The 26,713-nt window shown below is 39.1% G+C and overlaps 1 protein-coding gene and 1 pseudogene across 4 annotated transcripts; both read right to left on the reverse strand.

Annotated features, from left to right (window-relative positions):
* Positions 1–3,173: 3,173 nt before the first annotated feature.
* On the reverse strand, positions 3,174–7,977 carry LOC149026639 (pentatricopeptide repeat-containing protein At1g10270 pseudogene; annotated as a pseudogene).
* Positions 7,978–8,280: 303 nt separating this feature from the next.
* LOC149026640 (uncharacterized) lies at positions 8,281–26,703 on the reverse strand. 4 transcript variants are annotated; one of them, XM_089154866.1, is made up of 14 exons: positions 26,129–26,703; positions 24,908–25,036; positions 24,115–24,177; positions 23,918–24,019; positions 19,565–19,648; positions 19,368–19,486; positions 19,154–19,255; positions 12,858–12,974; positions 12,136–12,204; positions 11,933–11,999; positions 10,741–10,794; positions 10,569–10,658; positions 9,686–9,727; positions 8,281–9,298 (listed from the first exon to the last, which is right to left on the reverse strand). In XM_089154866.1, the coding sequence occupies exons 1-14, from the start codon at positions 26,282–26,284 to the stop codon at positions 9,203–9,205; spliced, it is 1,290 nt and encodes a 429-aa protein (XP_089010992.1). In that variant the 5' UTR covers positions 26,285–26,703; the 3' UTR covers positions 8,281–9,202. The 4 variants fall into 4 exon arrangements, with proteins under 4 accessions (XP_089010992.1, XP_089010998.1, XP_089010986.1 ...); XM_089154872.1 differs by having other exon boundaries at positions 9,208–9,727; positions 26,129–26,193; positions 26,328–26,703; XM_089154860.1 differs by having other exon boundaries at positions 9,208–9,727.
* Between the last annotated feature and the right edge of the window lie 10 nt (positions 26,704–26,713).

Genomic DNA, 26,713 nt, shown 5'->3' on the forward strand with positions numbered 1-26,713 from the left:
TCAATGGTCAAGTTACACTATAAAGACTCCACCTATTTCATTTAGTGGTACTGCTCATGTACTCTCTGAGTGGTCTCTAACTACTCATGAACACTCTTCTCTTTATCAAAATAGTAATAATGATTTAAATGTGACTTGCAATATTAACTTGACAACTTTATTGTGTGCAGGGGTATATAACAAACCTTTCGAAGGTTCGGTTTGAAGCGTGGGGGTTACTACGGAAGCTAATTTGCTAAAGTTAGGCAATGGAAAGAAAATGGACGGTGATGAAATAGAAGCAGCACTCATGGCAATTTGGGATGGTTTGCAGCAAACGAAAAAACTCCAAATCAGCATCAAAGAAATATGGTGCCATCAACTTGTAGTAGTAAGCTTACTATCCAAACCAGATCAGTCAATATGGCCTCTTATTCATACACCACTATTGGTGAAAATTCTGCTTGAAGCAAACTTTCTCTCGTTTTGTAACTTTAAATCCCCACCCTTCTACAAACACTAAGGACATATATAGTAATAGTATAGTATCTATCTCCAATAATTCAGCCATTGGGTCTATCCAGATACCAAATGTAATCGTTCAAACTATCTTTAAGTATTGCATATTTTTCTTTTTTAAGTATTCATTCTCATGTGGTGGTGTTATTGAATCTAATTTGCTCATCAGAGGTGGCTCCGTGACCTCCCTAGTCAAGCTTGACTTCACTCTGTTTCTGTGAACAGTTCTCTACCCAATCAACCATGGTTCTATTGTGTTCACTCAAGAAGTCAGATTCGGTTGCAACACCTACCCAAAAAAAATATATAATAATAATAAATAAATAAAATTCGGTTGCAAACACATAATGCAAATTCCTAAGTTATCTTTTTTTTTTTGGTAGAAAATTCCTACGTTATCTAGACGCTATAAGACAAAAACTTAGGTTTGTTTGGTAGATTCCTTGTGATCAGGAATCTAACAGCCAAGATGCCTTCAAATAAATTGATGCTCTCATCGAGTGCGGACGGTGGATGAGTACGGAGTACCCCCATCATAACGGCCTGACCAAACAGCATGACAGCCGGTATTTCAAAATAACCCCCTTCCCCGAAGATTTTGTTCACGCTTGTGTCGGGGCTTTGTTGTGACACGTGTACCCAAAAAATCCAACGGCTCAAACGGATTTAGTTTTTAAGATCATTTGTAATTAGCCATTAGGTATCCTTAATTAAAACAATATTTTACAAAACGAACCACGTAACCAGGAAAAAATTGAAATCGAGTTAAACCTAATGCTCTCTTCCGTCTCGGTAACCAGTCTCATCTTCTTTGTCAATGGAATTCCTAATTGGACGATTTTGCTTCTCTACCCTTGGTTCGGTTATTCTCTTTCTTCTTCATCAGTTTGCTGGTGTGTCCTAAACAAATTAACTTACATTTTGTTTTACACTCTTGATCGAAGCATCTCCTTTATTTTTGTCTCATTTTTTCCTCTGTTTCTCAAATTTGTGTTTGGATTCCTAAACCTTTTTTTTTTTCTTTTTTTCATCAATAGTAAACAAGCTTGAACTTTTAACCTAACCAGAACTTTCTTCCTCTTTTTCTTCAGCCATTGCATCAATTTGGGTTATCTTCAGTAGTTTCTATCTTTAAGTGAAGAAATATAATAAATTTAGGTAGGGCTAGAAATGGTGAGTAAACATCCTTTAGTGTACACCATTCTTTGCTATGCATACCAAATAAAAGGCTGAGAAAACAAAGGAACTAAAAGGCTATTTTGGACTTTTTAATTTTCAAATTTAAAATTAAGATTTTAATCTTAGCCTTCATTTTATATAAAGGGTGCACTACTATGCAAAACAGAGGGATGTACACAACAGAAGATTTTTTCCAGAAATCATGATAGGTTCCTGGTTTATTATTGTTTGGTATTTCTGATGAAAATCTGAAAAATCTATTACAACTCCGTCTATTTTTTGTTATTGTTTGATTATCCTGGATTTCAATTGTAAAATAAAGATCAAAAACCAAAATGTGGTAGTTTCCGACAAAAGCAAAAGTATCCAATTAATTTAAGTTATTTTTGTTATAAAATAAAGGAAATATAATGAATACAAAGAAGAAAAACAAACCAACGGGGGTTGGTCTAAGTGGTAAGCAGCTTGGTTCGCTTAAGCAAGGTTCCGATATCGAATCCTTGTGAATTCAAAAAATTTCCGCTGGGAAACTCACCCACCACAGCCAAGTGTGCGACGCGGGTCGAACCACCATTTTATAAAACCGGGGTTGGCAAAAAAAAAAAACAAAGAAGAAGAAGAAAGATAAGTTCTATTGAGTTAGTCATTAATGGAGCTAACAACTTCTCTAATATGGTAATATTATTTATAACAATAAATATTATTTATAACAATTTTCTAATTTACAACAGCAGATTCTGAGGAGCAAGTGAGCAACACGAACCCATCTCCAAACTCCAGAGTAACCATTGTGATTCGAGAAACAGCCAAAGTTGCTGGAGCAAATGAAGAGAAGCATAAGCTTTTTACTGATAGCCCTTTCGTTGAAGTGCTTAATAGAGAGAGACAGTCCGACAAAGATTGAAAGTCATCCGACATGTCAAACTTTATCGACGCATATGCTTCAAAAGAACTAATCTACTTTTCTCGTGGTTTAAAAAACCCGGAATCAGTAAATTGAATTTTTTTTTTTTTTTTTTTTTTCTGTTGCTCTAATTCAAATCTGCTGAATTTTGAACTCTAGACACGGGATCCGTATGGAAGTAGAATTTTTTTGGGGTTCAAAAATAAGTATAAAATCACGTTAAAAAATGGTTGAAACCTAATAGGGGTTTTTTCTTAGTGATGCCAATCATGGCAAGGTTGCTTGATTGGTAAGATCAATAACTCTTAATGAATAATTCGTAAGTTCAATTCATGTTAATGTCTATATATAATATTCTATCTCTTATATATAAAAAATGTCTTTGTGTTATGAATGTAATTTATTAGTCTCCCAACTCTATAAGAAAATCTAATAGAGAGACAAGTCATATTAGAATTTAACTTCTTGTAAAACTTTTACTATTTTCATTTAATTTCTTGAATTCTTGTGTTAAATGTTTATGGTAAATTTAACATTATACCCAAAAAATAAAAAAAAATAAAAAATTTCTTTAATAATCAAAATAAAAATATTTCCCATTGGTTCAAAAGAATCCCATGAACTGACAATATAAAATTTAACAAATTTTATTTAAAGCAGACTTTCAAGACTGCTGCAAGACATGAATTCCCGTACATATCACAGTGGAGAGTAACAATCAAATGGCCATCAACATCTCCGATGGGGATACCATCGAAGTTACAGTGGCTTGTAGATGATTGCCAGACATCGATCAGATATTTTATACCTGCAGGGAGGCCAATTCACTGGCAGCTATACTTGCGAAGAGAGCTTCACAGCAGCAAACGTTTAATACATGGAATAACCCTCCCCCTTCCATCTTTAGGCAAACGGCTAGCAGTAACAGATGATGGAATCCCATATTAAACAGGTTCACCAACCAGATAAGCTTCCAACACTAAATTTTCTCTACTTGGAGACTGCAAACTCTATTTAGAACTTCCCCTCATGAGAAAATCCAATACTTATCAGTAAATTAACTAAACAATACCCCAGCAATGAATGGTAAAAGATAACGTCAAGCCATTAAAGCCTAAAGCACAATCACAGTAAAACTCTCCCTAAAAGCTTTCTATACAAAATCATAGGGAATTATTTATTAGAGCTTCAAAGAAATAAGCGAAATGGGAAACTCCCCATACACGGAAGGATCGCTTACAAGTTACAACTCAAGTCCTTCAAAAATAGGTAATTCTCTGTAACAGTTAACGGACTGTAGGACTCAAATCCCTCAAAATTTGGAATCATGGAATTAGTTCATTAAAACAGAAAAAAGAAGTAAAAAACAACTCAGATACATTAACTCTTATCAACAGTAGACCTGAAACAAGAGAACATACCTCAGATATTTGAAAAGGAAAAGAATTTGGACGATATGTTAAGACTTCTCACCACAAGATGAGAAGGAAACCCTCCAACTCCTGCCCTAGATGGCCATTAGGCCACTTCTGCATCCAACAGTAGCAATAAAGTGTTCCCACAAACTAAAGCATAACACACAGCAATAGAAGAATTGTTCAAAATCATGGGGTTAGTCTGAACCCCTCCTCTACGAACTTACAATGAGGTATGCAACATATGAAATCAGCTCATTTCCAAAACCATGATAATATCCTCCAAAAGAGTAATTCCACCATTCTTATATTAAATAGTCAAAAACAGGCCAAACTATGTGCTCTTCCTCAAAGTATCTTCCTGGTTCCATGTGTCATCATGCATTTCAACTACATTTCAACTTATTGAGCTTGCAAAGGAAGTGCAAAAGAAAAAGATTCATCAACTCCGCAACAAGGTCCAAATTTGAACAATGACCATCTCATGTAGCAGCAAAAACAAAACGAGAGGAAAACCGATAACCAATAGAAATGCGACTATCGATCACGACTTGACTGGTAAAACAATTGGAAGGGTGTTTTGCAAAACTAATATGTCGAAAAAAGGTTCTCCAAGTTCCTACACAGAACTAGGTAAGTGAGCAGGGGAAAAAGATATCTAAAATCCACTGATACCCCTTCCAAGTTCCAACAACTGGAAAGGCAGGAAAAGAAGTTGATATGTTGGATGTGTGTAGTTGGGCATAACATTCTGTAAAGTTGAAAACAAGAAGACCATGAGAACTTTCTAACATCAACAGTGACAGTAAATCTAACTCAAAAACTGTCTAAAGACATTAATTAGCATTTTCAACTAGATCTTAGTACTTTGGCTGAAGACTATGGGAAAAGAAGATCTTAATTCACATTTTAATTATCCAGGATTGCCACCATTTTCTTGCATGCAATTGGTCCTCTTCTTTTTCCCTTAAAATATCTTAATAAACACACTTTTACATCCAAAATGACATAGAACATTGACATTCCTAGAAGAAGCTTAAAACGTGGAAGTAATACTATTGGCACTTGGCAGCCAGGGGTTATACACTCTACGAAGCATATCTGATACTGCTAGTAAAAATGTAATCATGCCAATAACCTGTCCAAGTGGTAGTGTACAGACCCATACATGAGGAGAATGAAGAAATAACTACCACCTAAAACAAGAAAATAAATCAAAACAATTCTTCCATTTTAAACTTAAGGATTGTCTCAAAGAACAGAGAAAAAGTCAATACATTTACAGTCTAAATCAACAGCCAACCAGCAAAAGATGACAGCAATCAGTCCCAGACAAAGGCGAATAGAACTTGAAGCTCCAACAGAAATTCAGTAAGTTTGTAAAATCAAACCACAAAGCAGTATTGAAGGAAGAGAAGCACTTTGAACAACATAAATGATGTCATAAAAAACATACTTACAGATAGGCATTGGTTGTGGAAATGATAAAACATTCAATAAGAAGGATAAGAGATCAGAAATGCTATTTTAAAAGTTTTTAAGCTAAGCAGGATCAATGGGTTAAACATCTATAAATTAGCATAGTTGGAAAACATGGATGTGTCTAGACTCCAGATCACATCAGACAAAACGAATGACCATATCCATTAGATCAGACAGAAATGGCAACACTCATTACCCTACATCCACTGTTACATTAATCAATCGTAGGAGAACAATCCTTTGTATGATTATACCATCTTTGAAACTGAAAGCCTCAAAGACTTTTTTTTTATTGTCCAACAGGACACAGTATAAAATATTAAATAAGCAACCGTCTTACTCAACTGAAAATTGCAGTGATACAAGGGCAGCCAATGGTCGTCATACTCTAAAGTTAGCTGCAACCTGTCCTGCTGTACCAGGTGATGGTGATGATGGCAGCATATCTGCAACAGTTTGGGGAGCTGGCGAAGATGGTGGCATACCTGTAACAGTTCTAAAAGGTGGTGATGATGATGGGGGCATACCAGCAACGTTTCTAGGAGGTGATGAATATGGCATGTTACGACCAACAGGTTTCATCCTCGCTTCAAATATTCTATCGATCTCATCTTTTCTCCCTTCGTTACAGAAAGTCTCATATATAAAATCACGGAAAGTAGGAGGACCATCAATTCCATTTCTGACCATCTGACTCAACAAATCTCTAACCTTGTCTAGTTTACCCTCCTTACACAGAGCCGTAATCACAATCTCATAGTGTGTTGGGGCTGGTTTCACATCTCTGTCCCCCATTCGGCCCAGAATCTCTGCTGCCTCTTCAACCTTGCCCCTTTTAACCAATTCATCAAACACCTTGTTGCAGTACAGTGCATTGTATCTCAAACCTGACTCAACCACCATCTTATTGAAAAATAACACAACATCATCTATCCTCTCTTCTTTCAAGTATGTATCAACAAAAATCTTGTAAGTGTTGATATCCATCATAACAGATTTCGTGGACATTTCTGCAAACAGCTTCTCTGCCTCCGAAACCAATCCAAGTTCGCAGAACTTGCCCATAATGTTATTGTAACCAGCCGCATCCATCATATAAGGCTTCGATTTTGGCTGCGTTCCAGCCTTCTTAAAAACCTCAATAGCCTCTGAGTACTTCTGCAATCGGAAACATTCATTGACCATGATCTTAAACGAATCAGTGTTCACAGCTTGAAAAGTCGGTGGGGTGTGGTTGTCTAACATTTGGTGGAAAAGCGCCTCGGCCTCGGCGGCCTTCCCATACTTGAGAAGCACCTCCAAAAGGGAATTGCAGGTGACAGGACTCATCTTGAATTGACGATCAAGAAGGTTACGATAAGACTCCATGGCTTCCGCATCCTTGCCCTGTTTCCAGTACCAATCCATGAAGGTAGCATTCACCACACCATCATAGACGAGGCAACGTTCGCGGAGCTCGTCGAAGAACTCAAGTGCTCTCTCTAAATTGCCCAAATTGAGAAACCCAGAAATAAGAACGTTGTAAACCAAAGAGTCCGCACCATGGCCCCTGTTGAGCATCTCCCGGAGGAGATCAACAGCATCAGATATACGACCAGCATCAACTAAACCCTTGGTAAGATGCCTGTAAGTCACAGGAGAAGGGCTAAAAGGGGCGTTAGCGAGGATGTGTTGGTAAATTTCGAGTCCCGTATCGACGCGGCCAGCATCACAGTGTGTATTGATGAGCACGTTATAAGAGACGATATTGGGAACGATGTTCGACTGCTTGAAGAAGAAGGTGAAGAGAGCAATGGCGTCGTCATAGCGACCAGCACGGTACATAGAAGCCATGACGGCGTTACAGGTAAAGACGGTGGGTCGAGTGTTGGAGAATACGGCGTGACGAGCGGTTGCAGAGGCACCATCGAGGTCTCCGGCGCGGATGAGGGATTGGACCCTGTTGTGGAGGTTAAGGCGAGGGCCAACGAGGGCAGAAGTGGAATCAGGGAGGCGAGGAGCGTTTGGGTCTGGGCGAGGGCGTGGGGCGCTAGGGTCGCGGCGGAGAGCGTGAAGTGGGGGTTCGATACGGAGGCGGCGCTTGCGGCGCCGTCGCTCGGCTGCAGCCTCTTCTGCCGATGAGAAAGCGAAGGAGCGCGTTGGAATGAGGTTGTGATTCAGATGCTGTTGATGGTGGTAGATTACAGAATCGTCGACGGCGGCTATTGTGAGAATAGATTTAGTAGTCGGAGAAAGAGGGGATGATCGTCGAAGGGATCTAAGGATGCTACGATACAGAGACATGATTTAACTAATAACTTAAGCTGATCTGATCTACAGAGAAATAGAGAGAGAGATGACGGTCTCGGAGCTCGGCGAGACACACTCATACACCCTACCAACACTCTGAGAAGTTCAGGAAATCTGAGAAGAAAGAGGCTAAAACCCTCAGATTGGGAATTTCCGCACGCGTACGACAGAAAATCTGCTTTTGGGCTTCTCCTAAGATGGAAGCCCACTATCCAGGAAGTAATTAGGCCCACTATTGCATCAGCTTTCCCCTCAATAAGAGTTTGTAATTCTCTTATTTTTTTGGGAGAAACTGTAGCTTGTATACCTAGGGGAAAATACCTTAGATACAGCCGGCCCTAAAGAGATTTAAACTCTTAATCTCTTACTTAGTAGGTGTTAATCTTTTCTAACTAAGTCAACCCCTTGAGGTTAACTTACTCCATTTATTGTCATGTACCTCAGAGGCTCAGCTACTAATTATTAGATAGATATCTTCGCTGACACGATGGATTTAAAAGACATGGATGCATGATAGACATACAAAGCTATTGAAGTAGATGAACTAGATCCTCTTGCTGGTTATAGATAACCAAGGTGTCTGAAGTAGCATATGTAACCTTGTCTAGTCCTCAGAAAGGAGCTTATATATCTATCAAGGAAGTTGAGGTGAACGAGTGGGGAAACCTCTCAAACCTCTGAGATGTGTTAGGTATTTTCCAATTCAGAAAGCTGGCTAGGGTATCACCATCTTGCTGAGTAACCCTTTGATGGTGTATCACCATCCAATTTCCAAATGCACTCCTGCTTCATCAATGGCACAAAAGAGGATTTAACTTGATTTGGAAGTTTACAGACCAAAGCTGGTTGTGTTTGGGATGCATTCGACAGTAGGTTTGAGTCTAGAATGTATCATGAAGTAGTGAAACAGGGTATCGAGTTCCAACATGTGTTTGACAATTCATCGATCCAACAATGCATGCTAAAACAACCTACGCTTCCTTAACAGATTCGTTTACTTTGTCTATGTCACTGCCCATTATTCCTCACAGGGATATATGTTAGTATTGCAAGGAATTGATGATTATAATTACTAGAATTCGTTTACAAACAGTAAGCAAATCTGAAGTCCACAGAAACAGCAAGGAATTGATGACATAATCACAAGAATCACATTTACAACAACAAATTTACAAACAGTGTGAAAATACGAACTCTCCCAGCAAAAACAAACATATTTAACAAACCCCAAACCCCAACCCCCCAAAAACGATTAAAAAAAAAAAAGTTTTGAAGCCCAAGCCCTGTCCTCTCTGTTAACCTGCAACTAAGGTCATCTGCTCCCAATTCCTTCACTGTGTAATCTATCAGCTATAAGGGCGAGTACCAGTGGAGCCCAGTTACATGTTATTGCAGAATCTATGTTCAGTCAAAGTTGAAAAAGGTTGGAAATATGTTACTGATATGGATCAATCCAACATTTGTCCTCCTTTACTGCTTTGCTCCATCTAGTCTTGAAGGTTTGCAATTCAATGTATGATTGCCACCTCACCTGCATAAAAGTCATTGATAAAGCCTCAAAATGACATAAGCACGCAGAACAGACATGATCAAGCCCTTAGACATCATATATCATATGTGAAAAATGTCAAATCATGAATTGATGATCAGCTGGTGATGTGCAGGCACCAGCACCTACTGATCCTTCAAGACCTGCTTGGACTAGAAAAAAACTGAACACCAGAGCACCTTACACATTTAAACAGATCTGGCATATGCAGAATGACACTGCAATATGCGAACTTTAACGGATTATTACTGTATTCAGGGGGTAAAATTCAAAATGAAGAGCACTAGTTGAGGCACAGAGTCCGACATCATCAACCTGTCGGTACTTCAACAAAGTAACATTTTCCTGATATAAGAGATCCCTACTTACTGCAGATCTATTATCCTTCATTACACGGGACTCCAATGGTGCCTGCACATCCAATAGTGTGTCAGTGCAAGGAGCCAAATAGAAATTTCAGCAACAATGCCAGTGCTCTACTTCAAAACCTGCCTACTTAGAAGGATAAACATAAGCATCTGGATGGTAGTAAGAATGAGAGATAGAGCAAAATATGTAACTGAATCAGTTAGAGATCCTCGTTAATGATCATTCTGCTTTTCTACTCAAGCCACGTTCAAAATTTCAATCCCAATGGATATTTTATGTAGGCTGAGGGTAATAAATCATTAATATAAAATGAGACAGGAAGCTCAATTGCGACATGTAATTCAACAAATGGTTTTGTTCACAGGTCAAAAGATCATCCATTAATTTGTGACTCTCTCATATTCCTACATTAAGACTTCTCACATAATCTAACCAGGAGGAGCTCAATCTTGATTAAAAATTTCGTCTTGGAGCTAAAGGGTTACATCAAGGATATATAACAAGCGAAAAAGAAATCACACAATTAAATTTTATTGCTTTACGGAAGTAATGGCTTAAAGTTCAGTAAAACAACAGGAGAAAAAATCGTGGGCTGACTTTTTCAGTCAGTTCCAAAAGAACTGCAAATAAATTCCCATTAGCACATAGTGTTGCAAGATTGCAACTCAACAGAAGAAAGGCTTCTATTCTTGAGAATTAGAAGGATCTGACAAATCTTTCTTTTTATTCTTTCAAAGTCAGATGAATGATGAACTAGAGCCAAGAGCGCTTAAATTTGTCTGAGATTCATGTAATGGGGTAAGGTAACTCATGAAAAATGTCATCCTGTCTACATATGTTTACACGAAGTGTAAATTTGTCTGGGATACCATCAAAATGTTACCTTGTCTTCATATGATACCCCAAGTGTAGGGAGACCCAAGTGAACTATGAATTCTGAGTCCACCACCCCAACATTTTTGGTTCGATCACCCTGTCAAAACATTGAGTCAGATATCATCTAATGCAGGAAACTGATATTAAAACAAAGAAATTTCTAGGTATTGAGAAGTTGCCTGAGCACAGTAACCGAGCAACATATCAAGGCCCCATGCATGTCTCAAGTCATTCTGAATAGAATACCAAAGAAGAAAAAAAAACCATCAATCAAACCAAAAAAGAAAAACCACCAGGTATAATATGGTTTTGATAGGTATTTATGTTGATCAATTAGAGATGGTTGTTATAGAGAAAATTAGCAACTAAAAAGCCTGATTTGACCGAAGCATCAAAGAAAAAGGTGAAACTAGACTATTGGTTTGAGGAGGATAAGGAAAGAAAAGAAGAGATAGAAGAGAAAAGAGGCACACCAACCCCCAAAAAAATTAAATGAACCTTATTTCATTCCATAATCAAATTATGGGGGCTTTTGTATCATTTCATACTGCAGAAAATAAGCAAAAATAAAACAGGGTTTAAAACAGAAAATCACAGGCCAAGTTGGCTGTCCTTTATTGACTCAGAAACCGATCCTTAATATCTCCCCATCAATCAGCTGCTTTTGGAGGTTTTGTTTGAACTTCACTCCACCCCCAAATAATAACCTATTCAAAGAAAGTAAACCTCCTTACTTGCATAAGATCAGAGAAACTCATTGATTGAGTAAGATACTAACTACCAAAGGAATAATGGTCCTAAACTACAAGGAAATGACACACAATCGACCAACCCATCTAGGCATCCTAATTTGACCATGAATCTGAATTAAGGAGAACTTAGAAATATGGCTAGACCTATGAAGTCCTTAATCCAGCCATAATAGAAACATATTTTCAGCTAAATGCCATTCCATGACCTGTAATGGCTTTCTGAACAGACTAGGTAAAAGTTGCCCAGTCTATTTAACCAGAAAACCATTTTAAAAATGAATCGGAAAACCAACATAGCCCAAATTAAACCAAAACAAATCAATCCTGCACTAAATTATAGAGGCACAATCTATTGAACTAGAAAATTGGTTCACAAGAAAATTGAAACCAACCAACCAACCCAAACCAGGTCAGTGTTAGATTATACAAGATAATCAGACACAGCAACTTCCAGTAAATTAGGACATGGTACCATACTAACAAATAAGACAAAAAGATACAGCAGTATACAAATTGTCCAGATCTTAGATGGATGAGGTTGGAAGCCTTCCCTACTTGCCCTTACCCTAGTCCATTCTATTATATAACTACATTCATTCCATAACCTTATAAGGACTACCTGGATCATATACCAAGCACAACGCCAAGCTGCTCTTGAGAAGACAGGTGCCATCATTTCTACCCACCTGCATGATAGCTTATTTTTAGTTTATGTGGATATAATAGCAAGGTTTTGAGGAACTAGCATAATGAAAGAGCCCAAAAGAAGGAAAACAAATAATGGGAAACAAAGATCAAGTGCAAGCAGTTTGCCATCCGCACCCGGTGCATGGAGGAGCTGTACTGTTATCGTCACACCACTTCCCTCTACCTTTTGACTTGTAAATCCTTCTGTTGATGCAAGATCAGATGATTAAAAACAATAATAGTCTACAACTAACAATTTAAACCACCTCATACAAGAACTTTCTCCAACTGGATTCAAATGATAAAATATTACATAGGGTATATCAAAGTCTGATTATCATGTCATGTTAAGACTTCAAATAGAGCATAAAAATCTGTGGAAAACATGCATGAGGGTGTGCCTATATATACAAGCATCACCAAGGAGGTCTCTCGATTCAAAGAACCAACTTGGCAATATAACTTTAGCCAATCCGAGTACAGAGTTCTTTTCATGGCACTGGCCAAATGCTCTTGATCATTATCTGGTCGGATTGAATTCTGACACAGGTAATCCCTGCTGTGAATCTATAGAATGAGGACTTTATGTCCTTATCCTGTGGTATACTCCATAGGTTGTAGTTTCTATTTAAAAAGACTGTATCTTATACTTACTAATCAAAATCATGGACGGTTGCTAAAAACTGCTGCCAGGCCTGTATTCAGCCTCAAAGGTGATTTCAACATCCTGGAAGCAGTTATGATCGAATGAGCGCCCTTAGACGTAAAGCCTCACTGGCTTCTTGAAATAGGGGAGCAGAAGGTGGTTTACTTGCTTACTAATCAAAATCATTGCCTCCAAAAGATAATATGATAACCTGTGCACTTTTGATCTCCTTCCACGAACAGTTAATTGATGATGCACCTCTGACTTTGTAGGATCTAAGGCTGGCTGTGAAATTTCCAGTCCTTCATCTTTGACGATCGATAAATAGCTGACATTCAATATACCACACATGTCAGGTTAAAGAAATGACCATCTCAAATGATGCTTTACCATACTAATACACATGCCTACCAAGGATAAGGCTGAAATTGAGAAATAAAGAGTAAACAATTTGAATTTTGTTGGCTATTGGCTACACTTAGGCCTGAAGCTTTCCCTGATGATAAGTGTCAAGAATAAGACGGGTGCCCATCCATAGAGAGGAAAAATAGACCTCTTCCATTTCCCACCGGATAACTTTATAGGACAGCTCATGTTTGTCCCCTAGAACTAAATCTAATCAGAAATATACTAAACCATGTGATTGGAGGTAAACCTGTCATTTTCGAAGCAAAGAAAAATCGGGATCAGATAAACTTAATTTACAAGGAACTTCCACCAACAGCAAAGCCTGGTTGGGGTTGGAAGTTGTTAAAGTATACGTAAATTTGGAGTTTACTGTTCAAGTTACTGTTCACGTGAACAGTGTTTTTACTGTTCACGTGAACAATATTTTGTTGTTGTTTTGATTATATTTTCTATTTCTAATGTGGGAATCTTGCTACATAAGTTTTGGGAGTTTTTTAGAAAGCATAGTTTCTATTTTGGTGGTAGTTTCTATTTTCAAAACTTTCTATTTTAGGAGTTAGGAAGTTACTAAAGCTGTAATATTTTGTTTCCTTCTTCTAGAGGACAATTACTTGTCTCTCAAGTTGTATTAGATTCATTAGAAGCTATAAATAAAAGTGCTCTGTGATTCTAGACTCTTTAGCTAAGAATCACAGGTCTTTTCTACTAGTTCTTCATCTTTCTTCTCTTCTTCTTCTTCTCTCTTTTCTTTGTTCAAGTTCAACTGCTATTTTGATTGTTTAAAGCTTGTTTTCTAACATGGTATCAGAGCTTTTTTTTAATCAAAATAGTGTTGTTCTCAATATTCTCTTCTGAAATTCTTTTTTTTCTGTTTCCTTGGTGGGCAGCCACCTAATGCTGTATATTATGGATGGTTAGATCAGATATTCATGTGAACTGATCTTCTCTACCTATTACCTTACTCTTACACGTTCCAGAACTTGGATACCTTTGTTACCTCTCTCCTTTTTTTTCTCCTATTCTGTCCTAAGGTTGCAAAATTTTTTTTTTTTCTGCTCATTTTACTTCAAGTTTTGGAAAACTGATTTGAGTGCTATCTACCTCAGTTTAATGTCTTCACTTACACGTGACTCAATCATGAGTACGGCTGAATCAAAAGGATCTCAAGGAGATCATGTAAACGTTCAAATTACATCTATCAAGCTCAAAGGTAGTTCTAATTACTTGTTGTGGTCACAAGCGGTTCGGGTGTACATACTTGCAAAAGGTAAGCTTAAGTTCATTGAGGATGAACCTCCTGCTGAGACTGACAAATCCTATTTTAGTTGGATCCAAGATGATGCAATCATCAAAATTTGGATGTGGAATAGTATGGCACCTGATATTGCAGCGAATGTTATGTTCCATAAGACTGCAAAGGGAATATGGGATGATTTGCAAGAGACTTACTCCCAAGCTAAAAATATGACTCGGATTTTTAGTATTTATGAAAAGCTATTTCAATTTCAGCAAGCTGACAAGTCTCTGCAGGATTATTACAACTCCTTTAAAGGCATGATGGAGGAGTTGAATGTCTTTCAACCTCTCACCACTGATATAGAGAAGCTAAAGGCCCAACGGAATGAATTTTTTGTGTCTAAGTTTCTCGCAGGATTGAACCCTGAACTAAAATCTGTCAAAGGACATCTTCTTGCTGGTGAGCATGTCCCTAATCTTAGTGAAGCATATTCTAGACTTCAACGTATTGCCTTGCCTGAAGGGAGTTCTCCAAACAAAAGTTCTAAAGGAGAAAATTCAGCCTTCACTACCTCTTATGGAAGGGGACGTGGTCGTGGTTCAGGGGGAGTTAGTAGGTCTTTTGGAGGTCGTGGTGTTCAACTGTCTGATAAGACATCTCGACTTTGTACTCATTGCGGTAAAACAGGGCACTTAGTGGAAGCTTGTTGGGCCAAACATGGAAAACCAAAGTGGGCCAAGCACCTTGCCAATCATGCCGTTTCTGATGGTGGTACTGATACTGTAGCAAACAACGATAGTGGTTCTAGATCTTCTTCAGGGGACTTGTCTAAGACTCTAAGAGATGATGTAAGCCAAATCCTTCGCCGATTGCAAAATATTGAACCGGCGCTTCCACATCCACTAGTACTTCGCTGCCACACTTTCTTATGCGGGTAACACAGCACTTCTCACTTCTACTCCCACCCCTTGGATCATCGATTCAGGGGCCTCTTCCCATATGACTGGTAAGTCATCACTTTTTAGCTCTTTTTCTAAATCTACCACTAAAAATTCTGTTGTCATAGCTAATGGGACTTCCACACCTATTCTAGGCCCTGGAAGTGTTTCTCCTACACCTTCTCTTACTTTATCATCCGTACTTCATGTTGCTAACTTTCCTTTTAACTTATTATCTGTTAGTCAATTAACTAAAGCACTAAACTGCTCTGTGACTTTTACTCCCACTTATTGTGTTTTCCAGGACCTTCACACGAGGAAGACGATTGGTGGAGGGTGTGAAAGGAACGGACTCTACTATCTGGACTATGCTACCCCTATTGCGGCTCTTTCTGATGATTGTGTAGATGCTCTCCAGTGGCACTGTCGTTTAGGCCATCTGTCTTTACCTAGATTAAAAATTTTATTTCCTTCTTTTAAATCAGTATCTAGATTAAATTGTGAAGCGTGTGAGTTAGGGAAGCATCATCGTGCCACCTATCCTCCACGCTCTATCTCTCGTTGTGAGTCCTTGTTTTCTCTTGTTTATTCCAATATTTAGGGCCCTTGTAGAATTAGTAATAGGCATGGTTTTCGATATTTTGTTACTTTTGTGGACGATTTCTCCCGTCTTACATGGTTGTATCTTTTAAAGGATCGGACAGAGTTCTTAACTACATTTAAAAGTTTTATTCATGAAATTCGGACTCAATTTTCTCTTCCTATTAAAATTTTTCGGTCTAATAATGTTTTAGAATATGTGCAACATGATATATCTAACTTGTGTGATTCTCTTGGAATGATTCATCAAACCAGTTGTTCATTCACTCCCCAACAAAATGGAGTGGCTGAACGCAAAAATCGTCACCTCTTGGAGGTTGCACGCGCTATTTTGATTCAGATGAATGTTCCAAAGAGTTACTGGTGTGATGCAATCTTGACTGCTAGTCATTTAATTAACCGCATGCCTATGCCTTTGCTTTCTGAAAAATCTCCTTTTTCAATTGTTTTTCCCAATAGAGAACCGTTTTCAGTTCCACCTAAAATTTTTGGTTGTGTGTTTTGTTCACATACCACATCCTTTGGATAAACTTTCCCCCCGTTCTATTAAGTGTATTTTTCTTGGGTACTCACGCACTCAAAAAGGTTTTCGTAGTTATGATCCGGTTCTTCGCAAACAATTTACAAGTGCGGATGTGACCTTTTTTGAAGACACTCCTTATTATCTAAGTCAATCTGTGTCTATTGAAAATGTTTTGGATGATACTCCTCCTATTCCCTCTTTAGTTCCTTCCACTAGCAATGTTCCTCTACAGGTTTATCAGCGAAGACATAAGTTGCCAGAACATATTGTGGATAGTAGAGTTCCTCCTAACAATATTAGCGGCTCTCCTTTAGTGGAGCTTGACGCTGGCCCTACGGATGTTCCTTCTTCATCCTCTCCACCGGCGGATTCTTCTAGTGGAGATCCCACTCTGCCTTCAGATGACTTACCAATTGCTTTAAGGAAAGGTACTCGTACTTGCACTTTACACTCTAACATTGTTTATCCTGCTTCCAATTTTGTTTCTACCTCTCATCTCCCTCCTAGCTTTCGTTGCCTTACTTTGTCTATGTCTACCGTTCATATTCCAACCCATCATACCGAAGCTCTTAAAATTCCTGGCTGGAAAGCCGCTATGGATGTGGAAATGGATGCTTTACATTCTCGTCATACATGGTCTTTAGTCAACTTACCTCCTGGGAAAGATGTGGTCCGCTGTCGGTGGGTGTATACAATTAAGTACCATTCTGATGGCACGGTTGAAAGGCTTAAGGCCCGCTTGGTGGCTAAGGGCTATACACAAACATATGGTGTAGATTATTTTAAGACTTTTTCTCCTGTGGCAAGACTTAATTCTGTCTGTGTCTTGATATCTTTGGCTGTGAATTATGATTGGACTCTTTTTCAGCTTGACATAAAAAATGCATTCTTATCTGGTGATCTTCATGAAGAAGTTTACATAGAGCAACCTCCAGGGTATGTTGCTCAGGGGGAGGACAGTGTTCGTGTTTGCAGGCTTCATAAAGCAATTTATGGACTCAAACAGTCTCCACGGGTTTGGTTTGAGAAATTTAGCAAGACTGTGGAGTCTTTTGGTTTTGTACAGTGTTATTCTGATCACTCTATGTTTGTTAGACGGCAGGGTGATTGTGTTGTCATTATGGCAGTTTATGTTGATGATATTGTCCTTTCAGGCAATGATGTTGATGCAATCCATACAGTTAAGGCACACTTACAAAAATCTTTCCAAACCAAAGATTTAGGTGATCTACAATATTTCTAGTGGATTGAAGTGATCCGCAGTAAAAAAGGAGTAAGTTTGTCACAAAGAAAGTATGTGTTAGATCTTTTGATTGAGACTGGCATGCTTGCTTCTAAACCTAGTGACATTCCCATGGATCCTCAGTTGAAGTTAGGACGTGATGATGGTGACTTGTTAGATGATGTCCATCGTTACAGGAGTCTTATTGGGAAACTTATTTATCTTACTGTTACTCGTCCTGATATTTCTTATTATGTTGGTGTGTTGAGTCAGTTTATGCAGTCTCCTAGGAAGGCTTATTGGGATGCAGCGATGAGAGTGTTTCGGTACCTCAAGAGTGCGCCCGGAAAAGGGCTCATCTATCGACCAAATCGGAGTATGGACTTGGTTGCCTTTTCTGATGCTGATTGGGCTGGATCCGTCATTGATCGCCGGTCAACCACAGGTTATTGTACTTTTCTTGGTGGAAATCTTGTGACTTGGAAGAGTAAGAAACAGTCCACCATTGCTCGATCTAGTGCTGAAGCTGAGTATAGGGCTATGGCCCACACCGCTGCTGAATTGATGTGGCTTCGTTCATTGTTAGAGGAAATAGGATTTCCACTTTCTGCCCCTATGAAAATGTTTTGTGATAATCAGGCAGCCACTTACATTGCTAGTATTCCAGTGTTCCATGAGAGAACGAAGCATATAGAGGTAGATTGTCATTTTGTGCGTGATGCAATGAAGAAGAAGCTTATAGCAACTCCTTTTGTGAGCTCTACTGACCAACTAGCTGATTTGTTCACCAAAGCTCTGTTCAGACCAAGTTTTCAGTCTATCTGTTGCAAGCTGGGCATGGGAGATTTGTATGCTCCAGCTTGAGGGGGAGTGTTAAAGTATACGTAAATTTGGAGTTTACTGTTCACGTGAACAGTAAAAACAGCTTTTACTGTTCACGTGAACAGTGTTTTTCTGTTTTTTTTATTATATTTTCTATTTCTAATGTGGGAATCTTGCTATATAAGTTTTGGGAGTTTTTTAGAAAGCATAGTTTCTATTTTGGTGGTAGTTTCTATTTTCAGAATTTTCTATTTTAGGAGTTAGGAAGTTACTAAAGCTGTAATATTTTGTTTCCTTCTTCTAAAGGACAATTACTTGTCTCTCAAGTTGTATTAGATTCATTAGAAGCTATAAATAAAAGTGCTCTGTGATTCTAGACTCTTTAGCTAAGAATCACAAGTCTTTTCTACTAGTTCTTCATCTCTCTTCTCTTCTTCTTCTTCTCTCTTTTCTTTGTTCAAGTTCAACTGCTATTTTGATTGTTTAAAGCTTGTTTTCTAACCGAAGTTATTTCAGGTAAGGTGTTAGAAGTTATTTTAAGGTGCTTCCCAGTCAAAGAAACAGATTTCTATGCTTAATGGACTTAATGATTAGTATTCTCATGTGCCAAAATAATGTTTCCATAAGTGCTAAGGAAGCTTCTTATAGCTTCTTCCAGAAGACTAATTATTGAAGATGCACCTACAAGGCACCAACGCAGTAACTTATATGAAACTAATGAAAGTGGTCCAAATGAAATATTACAAATCATACAGACCGTCCCGGGTGGAAGTTTTTTAGTTCAAGGTCCTCATCCCAGAGAAAGATATAATTGTACTCAGCAACTATATCTGGATGCAAGAAACGCTTCGCGAACCACCTACAAAATCATAAAATGCAGCTATCACTTAGAAATTACCACTCTATAAACAAATATAGGTGAGGAATTGTAGTTTATACTAGATAAAACGATTTCATGGATCATCCATTACCATTTAGTTTGATTAATTGCAGAAATGTGTATAGCTCGATCACTCCATTCAAATTCCCGCCATGCATCCACAATACCATCATAATGAAACAGCATCACAACAAAATGACGTGAGAGAAACTGCAACATGGGATAGCAGAATTAATTGACAACCAGAAAAGTACCATAAACTACTAAGCATAGAGTGTTGAGTGTCACCTTTTTAACCATTTGATTTACATTATCTTTTTGATTTATTCCAACTGCAATGGCCAACAAGTTCATTGACGGTTTTGCACTTTTCTGGTTCAAAATTTTTCAACAAACAAACACCATTAGGCATGCGCAAAGACCATAAATCAAGAAGGCATAAGTTAAATCAATTGCCTCTCCCTGAAGGAGCATTACTATTTGAGCTAATGCTCTAAGAAAGAAGGCATAACTGTCTCCTAATAAAGAAGCTAATGCTCTCCTGAGATCCCAAATGTGATTCCAACCCTAACTGTTTTGCCTATTCCCGCTGCTAACTCTGTTATCCCCCAGCCAATTTCTCCGATAAAGCCAGTCCAATGCTTCCTTGATTTGGTTTGCAAATCCTGATTCATGCTATCTTCATTACACCAGTGATAGCCAACAACTAGATAGATTAGGACCATCCCTGGTAACTCCGTATTCAAGCACTCTGAAATAAATTCTTTTACAAGAAGATTTTCACAAGGGAAGATTTCTTCAACCTTGGTATCCCTATTCAATTTGCCTATTCATTTGTCCACAAGATCGGCGAACCGTGTAGTGATCCCCTAACTTGCTTTGATACTAGTTTATAAGACCCCGCAAATCAAACACAAAAACAAATAAGGTTTATCTACTAATAAGCAAGATAACCTGGTTAAAATGCCAGTCACCCCCACAGCATACGCTGCCTCTCAGCCATAGGCTGCCCAAACATTCACATAAAACATTCTATAACCTTTCCTCACGCGTTTCCCCCCTCTTTATAACCCACCACATGCTAGTTATGGCAACTCCTCCCCGCAAATCGAACACAAAAACAAATAAGCTTTATCTACTAATAAGCACGATAACCTGGTTAAAATGCCAGTCATCCCCACAGCATACTCTGCCCCTCAGCCGTAGGCTGCCCAAACATTCACATAAAACATTCTATTACCTTTCCTCACGTGTTTCCCCCCTCTTTATAACCCACCACGTGTTAGTTATGGCAACTCCCCCCCCCCCCCCGTCTTTTTCTTCCACATGTCATCATCCTAGGGCACTAACAGAAGGCATAAATGTTTGGTTTTGAATATTTTAGACATAAAATTCTGAATGTATTTCCAACAATAAAGTTTTTGCTTCATGGATTCAAGAGGATATTGACTGTAAAATCCACTTGATTGAAGGGATGAACCCAGTGCCAAAGGTTTCCGCACAAGTAGAGTATGGGGGGCAACTTCCTTATGCACCCTTACCCCGGCAATTTTTGCTGAGTGGCTGTTTCCATACCTTGACCTCATGGCTGGAGCAGGAGGCGCTGAGGCGGTGAGTTCCACTATCTGGTTAAGAAAATAAAATAGTAAGTTTGCCTTGTCTCAAAGGTAGCTTGGCCAACTATGTCTTCTCCGGCGTTGCCTTCCCCCGCCCTCTCCCATCCACACCCCCCCACACATCTCAGCCCTCCTCTGCCCCCCTGCTTCCCACTCCTAAACCCTGGAACACTCTGTTCACAAAGCCTTCCCTCCCTGTTGACAATCTCAACCTCTCTTTCATCCCACCTTCATCCATCAATAACCAAACCCCTCTCGCACATTGCCCCTCTGCTTCTACTGCACCTAGTATTCACCGATGGAAATCAGCCATCATTGGCCAATTTCTTGGCCATATCCCCCCTCTTAACATCGTTAAGTCCTCTCTTACCAAACAATGGAATGCAAGTGGGCTTATGGACACCAACCTGATTGAAGTTGGTATTTTTCTTTTCAATTTTTCGTCGCTAGACTGTCATTCTCGAGCTCTGGAGGGATCACCATGGTTTGTTGGAAAGTCCCAGATCTTCATCAAGCCTTGGTCCCCCTCCTCTCCTCTCCTCTCAGCAGAGTCGACTTCAACTCCCTTCCCCTATGGATTAATCTCCCTAGACTGCTGCTCGAATTCTGGAATTCCGATTGCCTCAGCCGTATCGGATTTGCTTTGGGGAAGCCCTTGCGAACTGAAGCCAAAACCATCAGAATGGAAAGACTCTCTTACGCTCGCATTTGCATGGACTTCCCTGCTGCCAAACAACTTTTGGCAACTGTTTCCATCGCTGACGACAATGGCTTGAATCACAAACAAACCATCGTATATGACTGGTGCCTCTGCGATGCGATCGATGCTCCTCTTTCGGTCACGAAGATGTCTCCAGCTCATCAATTGTTTTGACTTCAGCCATCTCGGACCCTCTAAAGCATATCTCAGAGCCTCAAAATTTTTCTACAACTCTGCCTGAAGTAGACTTTTCGGTAGAGAAGATGGCCCTAATCCCTAAAGTTCCTCTGAAGACGATCGATCTCCTTGAAAAAATTACTGCCGACATGAATCTGACTGATTCTTCCTCTGCTGCAGCCAAATCAAGAATTGGAGTCTCGAATCCCTCTCCAATCGTTATCGATTAAGTTCTTGAAGACTCCGTTGCTGCTGACCTAGATGTTATAGATGACGTTGTGAATCAAGATCAAGAAAGACCTATTGCCACTGCTGATGAAGGCTCTGCAGATGTTGTCACTGCCACTGTTACTTGCAAATTTCCGCCCTTTGATGGTGATGCTCAATCACCGCCAGTAGCCCACACTTACCGAAGAAGAAACCAAACAGCGACCTCTCCTTGCACATCGATCCAGATCGTGACTCCCTCCAAGAATTTTTGTCAGCTCACTGTAGTCGAAGCTTCAGCTGCCACTGTCGAAGCCAGGACTGCAGCACCTTCCTCTCCTTCTGAAAATCTTCTCTCCTTTAAACAATCCATTCAGAAGTCGTCGATGCTCTCTCTTGACCCTCGAGATCTCCCCTTCCTCTTCGGTGAAAGATTTGCCTCTGATATCTCTGAGCTCCCTTCTCCGCCTCTCCATATCCCCTCTTTGGTAAACGAATCACCCTGCCCTCTTTCTAATCCCACGTCCTCTTCTCTCAACCTTATCCTTTATCAAAATGTCCTCCCCATTTTACCCCCTCCAAGTTATTCCATCTTGGGCCCTTCTCCCCTTGGGCCCGACCTTATTGGCCCAAGCCCCTCTCCTCACTCTTTGCCCCATGGCCCTATTCTAATAAACCCTTCGGCCCATTTTTCCTATCCCCTCACTTATTCCTCCTCTCACCCCTCATCCTCGGACACCCCTTCCTAATCTTCAGCCATAGATTTGATCCCCTCTGAGCGCGCTACTGTGTCTCCTACCCCCCTCCAAGCGCCCGATCTTGACCGTGCTAGGTGTAGAAGAAGTAACCGTCCAATTAAAGGGCACAACCGTTACGGTGACGACTTCTTGATTGAGCGCAAGTCTTCAAAGAAAAAGAAGAAAAAATTCGCAAAATAATTTCCTTTTGGTCTCTATCTGGCCCTTGTCTTTTGGCTATGTCTTTTCGCTTTAGCTTCGCATTATTTCGCTTCGTTGTATGTTCACTTTTTCATCTTTAATGGATTTATTTATTCATCCAAAAAGAAAAAAAACTATAGTCCATCAACTAATGTGCCTGTACACACCACCTGTCACACTATGGGAGTTAACCATGCCCAAAATCATTACCTTAGCCACAAGGAGGGGCATTTGAAGGTAGGGCTAGTAACTAGAGTGAAGTCGTAACAAGGAAGCCATACTAGAAGGTGCAGTTGGAGTACTGGACCACCTCCTTTTTAGGGAGAGCTAATGTTTGTTGGGTATTTTTGTTTGACATTGCTCCACACCCAAAAAGAAGCAAGTTGCGTCCGAGCTAAGCTTGGAGATGGAAGTCTTCTTTTCATTTTTCGATGGTGAAGTAAGGCCAAGATTATGAGCTTGTTAGCCTCGGTATTCCGTTGCCTCCTTCCCCTCACCCTTCCAAGAAAGTAGTCACTACCTGAGCCAACAAAAGATGCTTTTTGACCAATAGCTACATAAACACACACTACATTTCACCCTTTTGACTGAGATTAGTATCTGCGGCTATTTCCATTTTACCCGTTTGTAAGACCCGCCCATTAAAAATTCCACTTGGATGAACCTTTAATATACAAGCCATTTACTTGATTTTTTATCTCTTAAAATTTCTAGTATGCATTTGGAAATTTTCTAAAATTTGAGGACATTACATCCAAGATACTTGAGGAAATTTAATGTCAAACATTTCAGGTCATCCCAACCCCCGAAAGGGAAATTCCACTGCACCCATCTTACATCTCAGAAGGAAAATATGTAAACCAATTAAAGGACGGGTAAGCAAATAAGGTACTTCAGCAATTGTAAAAGTTAGATGGACTTGACAATAAGTGATCAAGTAATAACCAAGGAAAACAACAATTTCACTTGCCAAAAGAATGAAAATCATATGCTATATCCATACCTTTTTCATTGATGAGCCCCATAATGGCTGGATTTCCAAGTTAGACAGCTTAGATATAATACCCATTGGCAATACTTCACTTCCGCAGGGCTTGCATTGATTCTAAAACAGAGAGAAACATTGGTAATAACAAAACATTCCAAGTAAGCTAATATACCAGAACAGGAAAGATAAAAGAAACCTCTAAAAGGATGAACCTTGCACACATCCGATTTTGTGTTCTTCTGCATGTTATCAGCAATTACCCGTCTTGGAAATCTCTGCAAAGTGACCTAAACAGTTACCAACAAGACACCATATGTATTCCATTGCATTACAGAAAAATAAAAAGAGAAGTAAAAGCATATGAATATATGATCCTCTGCACATACAGGAACTCCTTAACTTCATTTAAGTCTAATGAAGTGAAGAAGCAAGAAAGTTAATACTTTAAAAAGCCCCGATTGCCAACCAATGCTATAAAACCCAATTACAGATCAGATCATGATTCAATTTTGGTTAAACCCAACCCTAGAATTCCCAAATCTCAACCAGCCTAATGTAACTTCTTTGAGGTAGATCACAGGAGACTCAAACATATATGGTCACAAACATATATGGTCAATAAATAATGGTAAAGCATACTCATGAAAATGCTTAATGAAAAAGCTCTCCAACAATCCAATTCACTCGAATCCAATAAACATGAGAAGATCTCTGTGAAAATGTAGAGGGAAAAAAATATTCCTAGAATCCCCAAAGATATCAAAACAATGTAACAAGGGACTGCATTAAAGTGTTCATATCAACTCTCTTTTATTTTTATTTTTTTTGGGGGGGTGGTCTCTTAAGAACAGTATATTGCATTAAATTTGTCCTTCTATGTCTGAAGACAAGATCCAACGACCCAACTTGCAACCAGAGAACCAAACACACAAACGTATGTACAAAATAAACAATAATGAGGCACAAACACACATATATCTATGGGTAGGTAGGAATAATGATTACTTCTCTGTACGCTGTGGTTATAAATGCACCCCCACTGAAAAAAGTTACACATATCAAAGCAGCAGCAATGAGAAGACTGCAAAGGAAGTATGATCGACCCTTCGGAACTGCTGGAAGTGAGACTGAAACCTGAGAAGGAAAGATAAAAAGTTACTGAAATATGCAAATATAGAATAGATTGACAGTTTGAAATTTCAGTTGATAGTGGAATTTTTATACTCTCCAAGTTCCTCTAAGCCTTTAAAATCATCACGTGTCAGGTTTTAGTCCAACAGTCAGAATTGAATCCAACAGATTCATCCACAACCAACCTAACTCTCTTTCCTCTCTCACTCCTCCCTCACTCACATCGGCGACCCTCTTCAGTGCAAAATTTTGAGGGGGTATTTAAGAGGAAAGTGGGAAATGGAGAACTTGAGAGGATAAAACCCTTGAAGCTGTATTGGTCTTTATTTAAATTTGTGATTCAATACTACATATATGATATATGTACAAAAACATGCAAAGTACCAAAGAAAGGATAACATAAACAACACAAAATTGAGTGATAGTATAATTGTCTTTCAACAGAAAAGAGAAAACTACTTCCTTGAAAAGTCAATATTTAATTATGAAGAGTGATCTTTCTTTCTTGCCAGACAGCTTTTTTCCCTTTAAGCGACATCATACAAGTTAAAGAGAACACATTTTGAACTGGTTTTAAACAGTTCCAGTCATATGATTGGGTGGTATCGATTATGCTTGACCAATAAACCACCAATTTATATCGGTAAACAACATTCATAAATTGAACGGAGTTCTTCCCCAAATTCTAGAAGAAAATTTTCTTCTGCTTTCTGAAAATGCCTTAAAGAAAACTTTTGATCGATAAGAAGCCTGAGTGAATAATACTTCGCAGTTTGCAGTATCCCATGAAAATTTGAAATATGAATACAAAGATTACGTGACTTCTAAAATTTACAATCAAATTCTACCAGTCAACACTGACACATTCAGTTTTAGTGAACCATAAAAAAGGAAAATTTTGCGAAAATTGGTGGAAGTTTACAAAACTTAAAGCTTCAAGACTGTGAAGTAATACCCAGCTGCCAGTTAGTACAGAAAGCAAAGAATCAAAACTACATCGTTGCAACCCCTCCGCACATATAAACAAACAGAGACGCACCTACACACACACAACACAGAGAGAGAGAGAGAGAGAGAGAGAGAGAGATGGCTTACCCAGCTCAATATTTTCATCTTGCCACTAGACAAAGAAGCGTCAATAGACCCGAATAACACTTGCTCTGCAATAATAAAGTTAAAAGAAACAATAGAAGAGGAAAACAAGGAATGAGGGGGAAAATACGGGAGCAGAAACAACAAAAAGGACATCATCTTGAAGTGAAAGAAGTTAACATATAAATTTGAAGTTCATAACCTTAACTTAAGCTACAATGGTCGACCACTAACGATCAGACAACAAAACAGACAGGCAAACCAGGCTCGTTGCTTCAGAATTGCGTTTGGAATAATTCCAAGCTATTTGACAGAAGTTAGAACTCACTGGACTACTTCGACCTCGAAGGTGAACAGTAAACACCGCTCTTCCTAGAAAACCAGACTCAAGTCGGTGTTTGTCTCAGATCACAGAGAGCGAGCGATGTTTTATCTGTCAGGGTTTTCTTTTTGTTTCTTCCATTTCAAGTTTTACCTGACGGGCAACACGCGACCTGAGAAAGTGAGAATATCGTGCCGTGGTGGCCTTGAAGTAATGATCGAAGCCAGTGCCGAAGGTCTAACTTTTGCAGTGACGACGAACAGTTA

Source organism: Hakea prostrata, chromosome 1, assembly GCF_041222555.1.
Source record: "Hakea prostrata isolate BN-2017 chromosome 1, UWA_Hpros_2, whole genome shotgun sequence".
Taxonomy (NCBI): Eukaryota; Viridiplantae; Streptophyta; class Magnoliopsida; order Proteales; family Proteaceae; genus Hakea; species Hakea prostrata.

Bases quoted from the DNA above. Each gene is read 5' to 3' on its own strand.
- LOC149026640 (XM_089154860.1), bottom strand. From the start codon at position 26,284: ATGATGTCCTTTTTGTTGTTTCTGCTCCCGTATTTTCCCCCTCATTCC. The intron at 24,020-24,114 runs GTTCATCCTTTT...TCTCTGTTTTAG, and splicing joins CAAAATCGGATGTGTGCAAG to AATCAATGCAAGCCCTGCGG. The intron at 10,795-11,932 runs GTAGTCCTTATA...TATTCTATTCAG, and splicing joins GTGCTTGGTATATGATCCAG to AATGACTTGAGACATGCATG.